We start from the raw sequence: 12658 nt of genomic DNA, 5'->3' as shown, positions 1-12658 counted from the left end.
TTATGTAATATTAGTACTTAACAAATCAATTTGATTTTTCCATGGAACAAATTCTGCAGGAAAATAGTAAGCCCTAGTATACTAATTTTAGAATGATACATAAAGCTTATATTTTGTCTATGAAAGATCCTCTGTATAAAACTTCAAATTAATACCAAACAGGAGCTTCCTTTCATCATGAAGTATCTATTTAATCAACAATATTTTTTTGATCAACTTTCACTTTTCTCACTTACTTCTAAGCCCTTGAAAGCACGTTATGATTCGTTTCTTAGAACCTTTGCCTGGGAGAGTTTTGCATGACACTGTAACAGGCAAATAAGGAACCTAGAGGTAAGGATTCATTGTGAAAGGATGCTTTTTGGCGTATAAAATGTCTGGAAAGGAAATAGCGAGTTTAATATTTAGGATGAGAAAGGAGGGGTCCTAAAATGAGCCAAGTGCATAATGTGCAAAATGTGCTATGGATGTAATGATTAACCAGGAATGGTTTTACCCAGAATTTATAAAAGTTCAGTAAATGTGGTGGACCACCAACTTATAATGCCATTCCTGGTGCCTCGTAATTTAACTAAATAGTAAAATTTAGACTGCAACAGAGGAGAAAGCATGAGGATAAAAAGTGCTGAATTACTATACTAGATTATCTTAGGGTTCTGCAAATATTCACTCCCTCTCCCTGTTCCTACCATCTCCACAGGAAGAGTCTTCCCCTTGCTGTTGGACCTGGACATGTGATTTGTCAAAGCCAATGGGATGTCAGAGGACATTAGGCAAGGAGAGAGCCCTGAAATGTGCCCGTGTGATTGGGTTTGTCCTTTGCTTTCCTTTCCCCATGAGAACACCATGCATCTTGGTAGACCAGAAACATGTAGAACAAAACCAGACCCAACTCACAGCTTCAAGCCAAGTGCAGGCAAGCCTAACCAGACCACCCGACTCCTACTCAACTGCAGATGTGTAAGAAATAAGCATTGGGGTGCCTGGGTGACTCAGTTGGTTAAGTGACTGCCTTTGGCTCAGGTTGTGATCTCAGAGTCCTCGGATTGAGTCCTGAGTCGGGCTTTCTCTCTCTCTCTCTCTCTCTCTCTCTCTCTCTCTCTCTCTCTCATAAATAAATAAATAAATAAAATCATTTTTTTAAAAAATAAAGCAGTGCTTATTTTTGCATGCCAGTGAGATTTGGTGGTTGTGTATTATGCTGCATTATTATGGCAAGTGTTGACTGAGATAAGCACATAAGAAAAGGTTTGGGATTCTGAGCCATCCAATTCTGGCACAGAAAAGGATCTTCTTCCTCATTTGCAAATGCCAAGTTAAATTAATAAAATATAATGTTGGGCTTTCAGTATCTAAGATTTCACCTTTCTTTCTCTAAACAGAAAGAACCAGAAGGCAAATGTTGACACTGTGTTTGCAGCCCAGAAGGCAGAAGAGACCAGGCCGCAAGTCACTCACAGCTAAAATTGCTAAGGATAATTCAGATAAGATTGTCCATTCTGGCAACGTGCATCCAGTGAATCTAAAGTGAAGGAAGTCCCATAATAATAAAGATATTATTGAAGAAGAATTTAATATAAATACTGAAAAGTAAGTCTTTGAGTAGTTAAGTCAGATCTCTAATTACACTTTCCATTCACTCCTTCAAAAAATATTTGGTACCTATCTAGAAAATACGTAATATGAAGAGCTCAAAATCAAATACCAATCCTTCTCCTATGCCCACTGATAAAACTAGGTCAAACCATGTACATGATTTTGCATTCTGTTTTTATCAGATTCATATTGTGAACATATTCCCCATTTTAAAAAAATATTTTTCAAACACATGTTTTTAATGATACTTAACATTTTATCAGGTAAGTGTGGCACAATTTATGTTAAAGAATATTCTTTTATAAAACTCTTTGCATTTCTTATTTTTCCGTAAATTGAGTTCTCACAAAAGAAATTGCTGAGTCAAAACTTGGGACAACATATACTCACCCCAGAGATAGATGAAAACAACAATTTTGTGACATTATCCCCAACCCCTGGTATCAGTCGTCAACTCCCGATAAACAGAATACATGAAAAGGAATGTTCTCTTTATGGGAATAAGGGGTATGTGTGTGTGTGTGTGTGTGTGTGTGTGAGAGAGAGAGAGAGAGAGAGAGAGAGAGAGAGAGAAAAGAAAAAATAAAATATGGGGAGGGGCACATGCAGGTCCTGAGTAAGTAGCCCGGGGGAACCTGGGTGGCTCACTTGGTTAAGCATCAGACTCTTAATTTTGGCTCAGGTCATGATCTCAGGGTCTGATATTTTATCCCATGACAGGCTCTGCAAAGCTTGCTTCAGATTCTCTCTCTCCCTCGCCTTCTGCCCCTACACACCCCACTCACACTTTCTTTCTAAAATAAATAAATAAAATCCTTAAAAAAGAAAAAAAGTCCAAAGATGATGCAAGTTGCTGTAGCAGCTGATATATGCCATCAGAGGTTAAGAAAGAAATAGAAAAAAATGTAGTTGATAAAGAATTTGTTAAGAACTTGTGCTTAAATAATTTAGTGCTACATTATATGATCTTGTGCAGTTAAACATCAGAGATTATGAAAAACAGTTACCAGCAAAACTTGGTACCTCTACACTTTGACAAGGAAACAAAAAAAATAGATAATCCTATGTTAAAATCCTATGTTAAAAAATGACAGCATCCTTATTATCACTCATCATCTATCCATTTGCTTAACTTTATTGGTGCCTACTATTGCCAGCGTACTGGAAATGAAGAAATGAATGAGATGAAGTCCTAGTTCCATGAGCTCACTGTAAAGTAGGAAAAACAAATATGCAAAGAAAATAATTGCAGGATGATAAGTGCCATTCCAGAGCTACCAACAAACCCATAAAGGAGAGAGTCGGAGCAGGCCTGACCCCAGAGATGAGGATTATGAGCCAGGTATTGAAGGATAAAGAGGAGTTTTCCAGGCAGAGAAGGGAAGGAAGGACTTCGCAGAGAGAACAACAAGGTTGGACTCTGTCCCATAAATCACAGTAGACCAATTGCTTTGTCTTGCATGGATTAGAGGTATGTACCAAAATACTGACTCACTCTACCAGGTGGGACCAGGGCAACTGGCCTCCCTGGGGTAGTCCTCTCCAGCCCGGAATCATTTCTCCCTTCTTCCCACAAGATATGGACATATTATTTTCTACATTTACTAGGGATACAAAAAAAATGTTAGAAAGCACAGGCCCAGGTTGCTGAGATGTGACCAAGGTTTATAAGGCCGGGAGTGATACTAAGATCACATTGGAATTTTTTAACCGTGAACTTTGAAAGTGTGATGGCGGCCAGAGGTAGAGAAAGACTGAGTACAAGGAGGGTGAAGGAGGAGCTGTGACAGATGATATGTTCAGATATGTTTACCGTCTCACCATACAGTGCCCCTCCCTTAGGAGGATTATACTCCTACCCAGGGATGTTGGGTTTGGACATTAGACTTGCTTTGGCCAAGGCAATATGAGTGGACAAGCCTGCCTTGTGCCCTTCCCTTACCAGCAGAAGCTCTGAGAGCATCACAGAGTCCACTATTACAGTGTTTTCCCTCTGAAAGAGGCCAGCATATCCCAACAGAATCAGTTTAGAGTAAAGGGGACATGAAGCAGGGTGGCAGCTGACCCTCAAAGGCCATTAATTTGAGCCAAAAATAAATCTTTGTTGTTATCAACCACTGAAATTTAAGGGTCATTTCTTACAGCTTAAGCTAATGGATGCAGAGCCTGATGGGCTAGGCTAACCCAGACTATAGAATATGAGTTCCTGAACTGACAACTGATGGTTTTCTCAGCATCAGGAAATCAATCAATGGTGCTTGTAAGATGATTAAGTCAGAAGAGAAACACACTGTATTCCAATGGCCCTCAATTAGGGCTATGAGAATCACTGGGGGATCTTTGACAAGGAAGACACGTCCAGCTAGGGCTAGACTGAGCATATGTATTTGTGTTCTTCCAAACTTATGTTCAACAAACATCTGCTCAGCATTTATTTAGCCTAAGCGGGAAGAAGCTGATTTTCTAACAGGAAAGCTGGTCCCCCACTTTGTTAATGTTTATCACTCAAATGGTGGCTGTCAAAAAAAAAAAAATGGTGGCTGTCCTACTCATCTTCACTGAGATGCCACTCCAAAATAAATAAATAAATAAATAACATACAAGAGCATTGGTAAACACTGTAAATTTCACTGAGGAGATGAAGGAGAGGGCTTATGGTGTAAAGTAGATAACATTTTACCAGGGGGTAAAAAAAATCTCATTAAATTAGTCTTTTCTCCCAAAACCTCTTCTAAGCCTCATACTTAAAACTTTCCTCCAGGGGTACCTGGATGGCTCAGTCAGTTAAGCAGTTGCCTTTGCCTCGGTCATGATCTCAGGGTCCTGGGATAGAGCCTAGCAGACAGCTCTCTGCACTCCCCAGCCCATTCATTCTCACTCTTGCAAATAGTTGAATAAAATCTTTTTTAAAAGCTTTCCTCCAATGCCCCCTCCTGACATCATAAACCCCCTCTCATGAAACCTCCTGCTCTATGCCATCTGTGAATGCACTGAAGACAGCAGAGTCTAACCACTCATGCTTAATGCTGGCAACGTGCTAAGACAACTGGTTCAAGTAGAACCAAATCCCTGAAGTCATTCTTCAAGATGCCGCTGTTCACAGGAAGTAGAGATCTGGGACTTAGCTACTTGATGTGTGAATTTCTACCACTGGTGAGCTTTCAGGTTCACAATAGTTGCAAAATAGAAATGTTCTTTGAATGTGTGAACATTTACCTGATGCCAGGAGTCACTCACATCTTAATTTGAGACCATTTAATTAAGATGCCTTTCTCCTAACAACTAGTTGGAAGTAGTTGGTCAGAGGGAACAAAGATTTCAGGGACAGTTGTGGAGGGTGAGAACAAAGGGTATGGAGATGGTGATGCTGACAGCACCTCCTCCCAACCTATGCATCCAACCCTGGGAAAGTGCACAGGAGGAGCCTCAAAGGGGGAAACAGGGATCCCCTAAGCTTTGTCCACTTCACAATTTGGCCCAGATCAGCTCTGGGACAGCTTCCCTTCTGTCAACATCATTCCTCTTAAATTCTCATGCAAACCACAGGCTCAAATCTGAAGCAATTCTCTTTGCCACAGTGTGTGACAATCAGAAAGGATGTGCTTTGTGCTCCACCCACACCTTCAAGGAGTGACTTTACCTTTTGGGTAAGGTCACTGGCTTTATCGATGTACTGATCTCTCTCCTTTTCCAGCTGAAAGATGATCTTTCTCTGCTTCTGAGCCTCATCCTTATAGTTCTGGATTTCTTCTTCCAGATTCCTCTTGGCTTGCTCATGGAGCTTTACCAGGTCTATCTGTTTCTGGGTCGCATTGATCGCCTTAAGCATGTTCTAAAAATGACAAAAGAGCAGCCAAATTACTCAAATTGTGTGGGGATTTGGAGATACATTTATCCTGTTTCATCCCTAAAATAATTAGATAACATTGTTTTTTGGGTGAATAAAAATAATCATATTCTCTACAGCTATTATGTTAATTTTGCACAAGGTAAACCCATCCGTAAATATACTAAGTGACCACAATGTCACTAGGAAGTGAGTACTGTCTTGCTCCCATTTTAAGGGTAAGAAACTGACGTTTACAAGTTAAGCTGCTTGCCTACAAGTTCATTCAATGAGGGAGTGGCAGAGCCAGGATTTGAGTCCAGGACCTGCTGACCCCCCCAAAGGTAAATTCCACCCCAACTCTAGCTTTGTTCCTGTGAGTTTAGAACAACTGAATCGAATCATGTAACAGGGCTTTGACTACAAAGTAGAATAAAACCAATGTGTTAAAAATGCAAATATCAGTGTCTGGGCAGCTCAGTCGGTTTAGTATCTTCCTCGGGCTCAGGTCATGATCCCAGGGTGCTGGGGTAGAGCCGCATCAGGCAGCTGCTCAGCGGGGAGCCTGCTTCTCCCTCTCCCTCTGCTCCTCCCCACTGCTTGTTCTTTCTCTCTCTCTCTCTCTAATAAATAAAATATTTTTTTAAAGACGCAAATGTCTAGAGTAAATGTATGATCCAACAATTTCACTCCTGGGTATATGCACCCCGTAGAGCCAAAAACAGGTGTTCGAACAATAATTTGTATATGAATGCGCACAGCAGCACTAGTCACAAAAGCCAAGAGGGAAAAACAACCCAAATGTCCATCAGCTGATGAATAGGTCATCAAAATGTGGTCTATCCACACAGTGGAATATCAATCAGCCATAAAAAAGGAACGAAGTCCTGATACAACTACAGCATGGTTGAAGCCTTGAAAACATTCCAAGTGAGAGATGCTGTATATAAAAGATCATATATAATATGATTCCAGTTACATAAATATCTCAAATAGTCCAATCCCCAGGAGAAGAAAGCAGAAGAAGTCAGAGTTGGTCAGGGTGGGAGAGGCGGAGGGTGGGGGAATAACTGTAGCTAGATAGTGGTGATGGTTGTGTGACACTGTGATGGGACTCAGTATCACTCATGGTCTATCCTGCCTTACGTGTATTTTACCACAATAACACAATTAGCCCAGTTTCTAAAAAAATGCAGATATCTCTGTCTCAACTCCCAGAGATTCCGACTCAGTAGATCTAGGGTGGGACCCAGGCACCAACATTGTTGTTTTTTTTTAAAAAAAAAAAGCTGCACTAGTGATTTCTGATGCTGAAATGGAAATTCCTTTGGATTGGCTGCCCAAGAAGCCAGATTGTCCCCCGAAAATATGGATTCAATAGTAGGGCCACTCTGGCAGCCACGCTCATGCAAGAGGACTCACTTCTCTGACCATAGGTATGAATGGACCAGGGACTTTTGAAACAGGGCCTTTAGCTCTTTGCAACTCAATACAGGATGTAAACCTGGGAGCTATTGGTGATGCCTATCGGACTGAGAAGCAGAGAGGCAATCTTCCCTGAAAGAAAGGAATGAAAGCAAATCTAGTGGTGGCAACAGAGGGCTTTCATGTGTACCCAAGAATGTCAGGCCAGGCTCCCATTAGTTCATGAGGCCTAACTGTGTCCTTGGGTTTGATGAGGTACCTGGTTGTCCCTTCCCAAATCTCTAAGCAATACGTACCTGCAGGCAGGTCTGAAACCACTGGAACATAAACACATTACACCTCACTTGGGTGGTGATGCAGAAAATAGAAAAGGTCAACTTGATTTTCAAGTATTGAATTAAACATTCACTCTCTAGAAGACAAAGCCACTTTAACATGACACTGAAAGAACGAAAATATATTAACATTGCCGCTTGTCGAAACCATGCAGCTCATTCACTCAGTGAAGATGGCATTTCAAGTCAGTGGGGAAGGAATGTATTATCAGTGAAGGTTGATTGCATACCTGCAGAGGGTCAGGCACTGCGCTAGGCACTAAGGATGCACTGGGCAGAAAAGAAAAAAGTATACCCTGCCCCAGAGGAGGAACTGACATTGGTCAAACAAACAAATAAATGTAAAATTAATGTTGTACTACATGTCCTATTGCAGCAGAAAATCTATTGGTCGTCTACCAGTATACATAAAATATAAATGCATTCAATGTATGTTAAAAATACATTTAAAATTCTAAATCAAACGAGTTGTTTGCATGTGCGAATTTATTGAATAAAGTTTCCAGGATTATGCAAAAAACAATGATTTTCTAAGAAGTGCTCAGCATGTAAAGATATGTAATCTCCTACTATTTCCCCGAGATCCCTACTTTGTCTCCTTTTAGCTTCCAAAGTGGTCTATTTTGTCAATATTTGTTCAACGCTGGGAAACCTAAAGAAATAATGAAAGTTGAAAAAATATAGGCTGTTTCTACTTGATGAGATGAAGCTGTCTTGGCCAAAGGCCATAGACTGTTCTGGAAGCAGCCTCCTCACTCTATACCTGGCCCTTGGATTTTTTTCTCCCTGGAGGAAATCCCAGGGCAGGAAAGTTTACCCTAAATCCTTGAAAGTAGTTAGCCTGCTAAGAGTGATTGTCAATGGAAGGAATTCTCTGGACCCATTTGAAGAGGAAAAGGGTGAGGGTAGGGGTCATCCCTTGAGTGGAGGCTTTGCAGGCCTCAAGCTCCCACAAGCCCTCCCTCAACTTTGGACCAGACTGAGCTCAAAGACTAGGAGATGAAAGGGCTGGAAACAAAAACAAAACCTACAACAGTCTAGGAAAGAAGACAGAGGGAAGGTTTACGGCATCAACCAGCCCTTCTTAAACCAAACTCAAAGGTAAAATGGTATTAGAACTCACTTGTATCTTCTGGATTAGCAAAAGTTGTAGATCATAGATACTAAATTCAGAAATTTTGATCAACTGTTTAGGATGCCAAATAACACACTAGCAATAAAATCAGAATCCACACAATGCTCTTAAATCCCCTGCTCTTTTATATGGTAATTCCCCCAAGTCCCTTTGTGCTCAAGGGTGATAATGCAGTTTCAGTTCTCAGCCTGTGAATGGTGGCCTGTGTGTGGCAGCTTGGAAGAAAACGGAGCACAATTATTTATTTCTAATCCACTTCTGTTCGTTTCAGAGTCTTCCTTCCCCTGCACAACTGGTTATAGGCAAATATCATAGCATTAAAGAAAGATGTTTATTTACCATGCTACGGGTACAAGCTCACCTTATTTAATATGTCCCTTTCTCTCAGAAGCTCATCCATTGCTTTCTTATCAAGTTCTGCTTGTTTCTTTGAAGCTTCCACCTCTAAATGATGAAGTAGAAAGAGAAGAAGAAATATGGAGCTGACCAAAGAAAGAATCTGCCAAAGCCAAAGTCGATGTGACACAGAAACTGCTTTACGTGTTTATCTGCAGCTATAAAACTACTATTTATTGAATCTTAGATGATCTTCACTATAATTTAGTGAAGGAGGTCTCCCATCCCACTGAACAGATGGAAACTGAGACTAGTGGGATTAAGCCACATGCTAACCGTCTGCAACTAGGTGACAGGGCTAAGGCTGGGAGCATGGTTTCTCTGAAGCCAAAAGTCCTTTCTCTTTTAAATCTTTTTAATTATACAAGTAATTCGTGATACAGAAACAAATGACACATCCAAATAAACTAGAGGGAAAAAATTTCAAGTCAACCAGAATCTACTTAGGATTTTAATAGGTCTCTTTCCAGACTTTTTCCTTTGCAAATATATGTGTGCATAAAAATATAGATATACACACATTCATATATATATATATATATATATATATATATACCAAAAGTGAATTATACTGCACATACTGTTTTGTAGCTTGCTTTTATAATTAACTAACATAAAATAAATGCTTCTATATATTATAAATATGCATCTACAACAGATTTTAATGCCTCTGTGATAATTCACTATATGAAAATGCATAATATATTTAGTCAATCCCCCACCTTAACATTTAAATTGCTTCCATTTTACTTATTTATTTGCAATTATAAGCCATAATTCTGTAAAAGTTCTTGTTCATTTGTTACTCTAGAAGAGGAAGTCCTGGATTGAAGGTGATTAAAAAAAAAAAAAAAGGCATTTCCTCCTACTACCAAATTTGTTTCCAGAAAACTAATAGTAGTTTTTTTTTTCTAATAGTAGTTTAAATCCACACCCAAAACACCTGTGGATATTATGCTCTCTGATCTTTGACAATCCAATAGATTATTAAAACCATATGTCTGTATTTATTTACAGCTCTGTGATTAGTAATGAAGTTGACTACTTTTTCATGTTTAATGAGAATTTATTTGTGTTTCTGTTTTTAAAATTGCCCACACTTGCTCTTTGCCCATTCTTCTCATGCATTGTTTGTCCTTTTCGTGGATTTTTAAGAACTCTTTACATAATAAAAACATTAGCTCTTTGGCAATGTTTTGGTCAATTTGCCTTTATAGAGAGAAATTTTGATACATTAAAAACCCTCAGCTATATTTCATTAAATCTCTCAATCTTGGCCTTCTGGTTTCCACATCTGGTGTAAACTTTTTATCCCAAAAAGTAACTTATTGTCATGCTATCATTTTCTTAACAATCCATACTGCACTTGTATGAAACAACACCATTATTTTAATGATAACCTTGAGTCTTATTGTGTTTTTTCCAATCTCTTCCATTGATCCGTTTATGAGGCATTTTCACTACACTCTTTGATTACCGAAGTTTCATAATATTGAACACCTAGTAAGGCAAATGCTCCTTCATCACTTCTCTTTTCCAGAATTTTATGGCTATAGTCACCTGTTTATTCTTCTGGAGGAACTCTAGACTCAGTTTTCAAGTCCCAACAACATAACTTACTGAAATTCTTATTGGAAATATTAAGTGTATAGATCAATTTAGGCAGATTTATATCTTTATCATATTGCTCTTTTTCATCCAGGAACTTCATATATCTCTCCATTTTTCAAGTCTTCCTTTATACTTCTCAACAGAATTCTGTAGCATGTTTTATATACATGTCTTGCAGTGTCCTAGTAACTTTATTTATAGATATTTTATTACTTTAGTTACTATTGTGAGAGGGGGTTTTTCCATCATATATTCTAACTAACTGATTCTTTGTATGAAATGAAAGTACTGATATGTATATATTTATTTTATAATCTGCCACCTCAGTGAACTCTCATTAGTTCTGGCAGTTTATCAGTTAGTTCCTTGGGCTTTATGGTAGAAAATCATAACACATGGAGGACTCGTGCTCCTAACTATTATGTCCAATGTCACTCTTTGATTGGACACATCTAAAGGAAGAGGTACCTAAGAAGAAATAATTATGTTAATGAGATAAAATAAAATATGGTTATATGGTTATAAAATAACCATAGGAGAGAGCATGATAACTTCTGTAAACATGACTTAAGGATGAAGAATTGGGTTGAACACTGAATGAATAATTATTTTTCAAAACTTAGCAGGCAAAAGTATAGAAGTTTAAATATGCGAGTGTTTTAAAAGTCACTAAACCAATTACAAAATATGATCTAGTAATTCTATTTTTCTTCCTGTCACTGAAGACATTAGATTGTAAACTCATGCAAGATCATAAGCACCCTAAGGGCAGTGACCTCCATGCACTCAACCAACATTAGTGCACTACACATAGTAGGCACTCAAGCCATTAAATGAATGATGGAGAAATTATCAAGATAAGCTGCAACTATACCTCAATAAAAGATTATTTCCTGATGTCTTAAAAGGAAAAATATCTGCATTTTTCAAAGGCTTACATAACAAATACAGTTGACTGTTGAACAACATGGGAGTTAGGGATGCCAATCCCCCACGAAGTTGGGGAAGGGAGAAGGGAAGGGAGAAGAAATGTGTGGGAAATATCAGAAAGGGAGACAGAACATAAAGACTTCTAACTCTGGAAAATGAACTAGGGGTGGTGGAGGGGGAGGAGGGCTGGGGGTGGGGGTGAATGGGTGACGGGCACTGAGGGGGACACTTGACGGGATGAGCACTGGGTGTTATTCTGTATGTTGGTAAATTGAACACCAATAAAAATTAATTTATTAAAAAAAAAAAGAAAATCGACATATAACTCTGACTCCCCCAAAATTTAACTACTAATAGCCTACTGTCTACCAGAAGCCTTACTGATAACATAAACAGTAGACCAACACATATTCTGTATGTTATATGTATTCTACACTATATTCTTACAATAAAGTAAGCTAGAGAAAAGAAAATGTTGTTAAGAAAATAATAGAGAAGAGAAAATACATTTATATGAACTGTATTTATCAGAAAAAAAATCCACATCCAGGTGGGCCCACACAGTCCAAACACATGTTGTTCAATAGTCAACTGGATTTTCAATAGTCAACTGGATAACCTTACCTAGAGATTTAGCTTTTGCCTAACTTTTAGTGAGACAATGTATGTTTTTATGCTCTTAGGTATGTTACCTCCTTCAGTGACCTACAACTCATAGTAGCCCACATAAGTTCAATGACATGTTTCTGCCTCACATACTCTGGCATAATTAAATTCAAACCTGGGTCCTCTGTCTCCAAGTTCAGAGCTATTTCTGCCAAACCAAATTTGACTAGCATATCCTATTTTCAATCATATTCTTTTTCAGAATAAGATGGTCTTCTATCTTACTTCTTTTATAAACTGTAATATCCTGGATAATAATAGATGCCATTTGGTAAGCACTTACTATGTGTTAGGTACCATCCACAAGTGCTTTATGTGTATTAGCTCATCTCATCCTCCAACAATACATACATTAAAGGTGGGATCTGACCCCAGGTACACAGTGACTCCATAGTTTGTATCTTTAATGACTTTTCTGTGCTATATGGCCTTCCATGGCTCTTAAACTTTTCCTCCACAGGGCAATGTGATAGCTGGTAAAACAAATGTTTACCACATGGTAAAATACTAACAAAGAAGTTAGGAGCCTTTTATTTTTGTTCCACTGATTCTTTGTATAATATTGTCCCAAATACTGCTAGTGGGGGACATTCATTTTAATTTATTCCCCATCTTCCATGAGAAAGGGGACTAAAGCAGAAGGTCATGTAGAACTAGGACCTGAGGGTATGGATGTTATTTATTCCAGTGACAAGTACTGAGCAATACTTTTGGCTGAATTTACATTGTGCCAATATA

The 12658-nt window shown here is 38.6% G+C and overlaps 1 protein-coding gene across 1 annotated transcript in view; it reads right to left on the bottom strand.

Moving 5' to 3' along the window:
• CFAP58 (cilia and flagella associated protein 58) overlaps window positions 1–12658 on the bottom strand; it is a 97664-nt gene that overhangs the window by 68106 nt on the left and 16900 nt on the right. The window contains exons 8-9 of the mRNA XM_055299868.1: window positions 8679–8761; window positions 5237–5428 (exon numbers count right to left, since the gene is read on the bottom strand). Coding sequence (XP_055155843.1) covers window positions 5237–5428; window positions 8679–8761 — 275 coding nt within the window. The remainder of the gene's footprint in view (window positions 1–5236; window positions 5429–8678; window positions 8762–12658) is intronic.

Source organism: Nyctereutes procyonoides, unplaced genomic scaffold (genome assembly GCF_905146905.1).
Source record: "Nyctereutes procyonoides isolate TBG_1078 unplaced genomic scaffold, NYPRO_anot_genome, whole genome shotgun sequence".
In the NCBI taxonomy this organism is placed as follows: domain Eukaryota; kingdom Metazoa; phylum Chordata; class Mammalia; order Carnivora; family Canidae; genus Nyctereutes; species Nyctereutes procyonoides.
The sequence above is the reverse complement of the archived record's forward strand: the minus strand, read 5'-3'. Positions and strand labels throughout refer to the sequence as shown.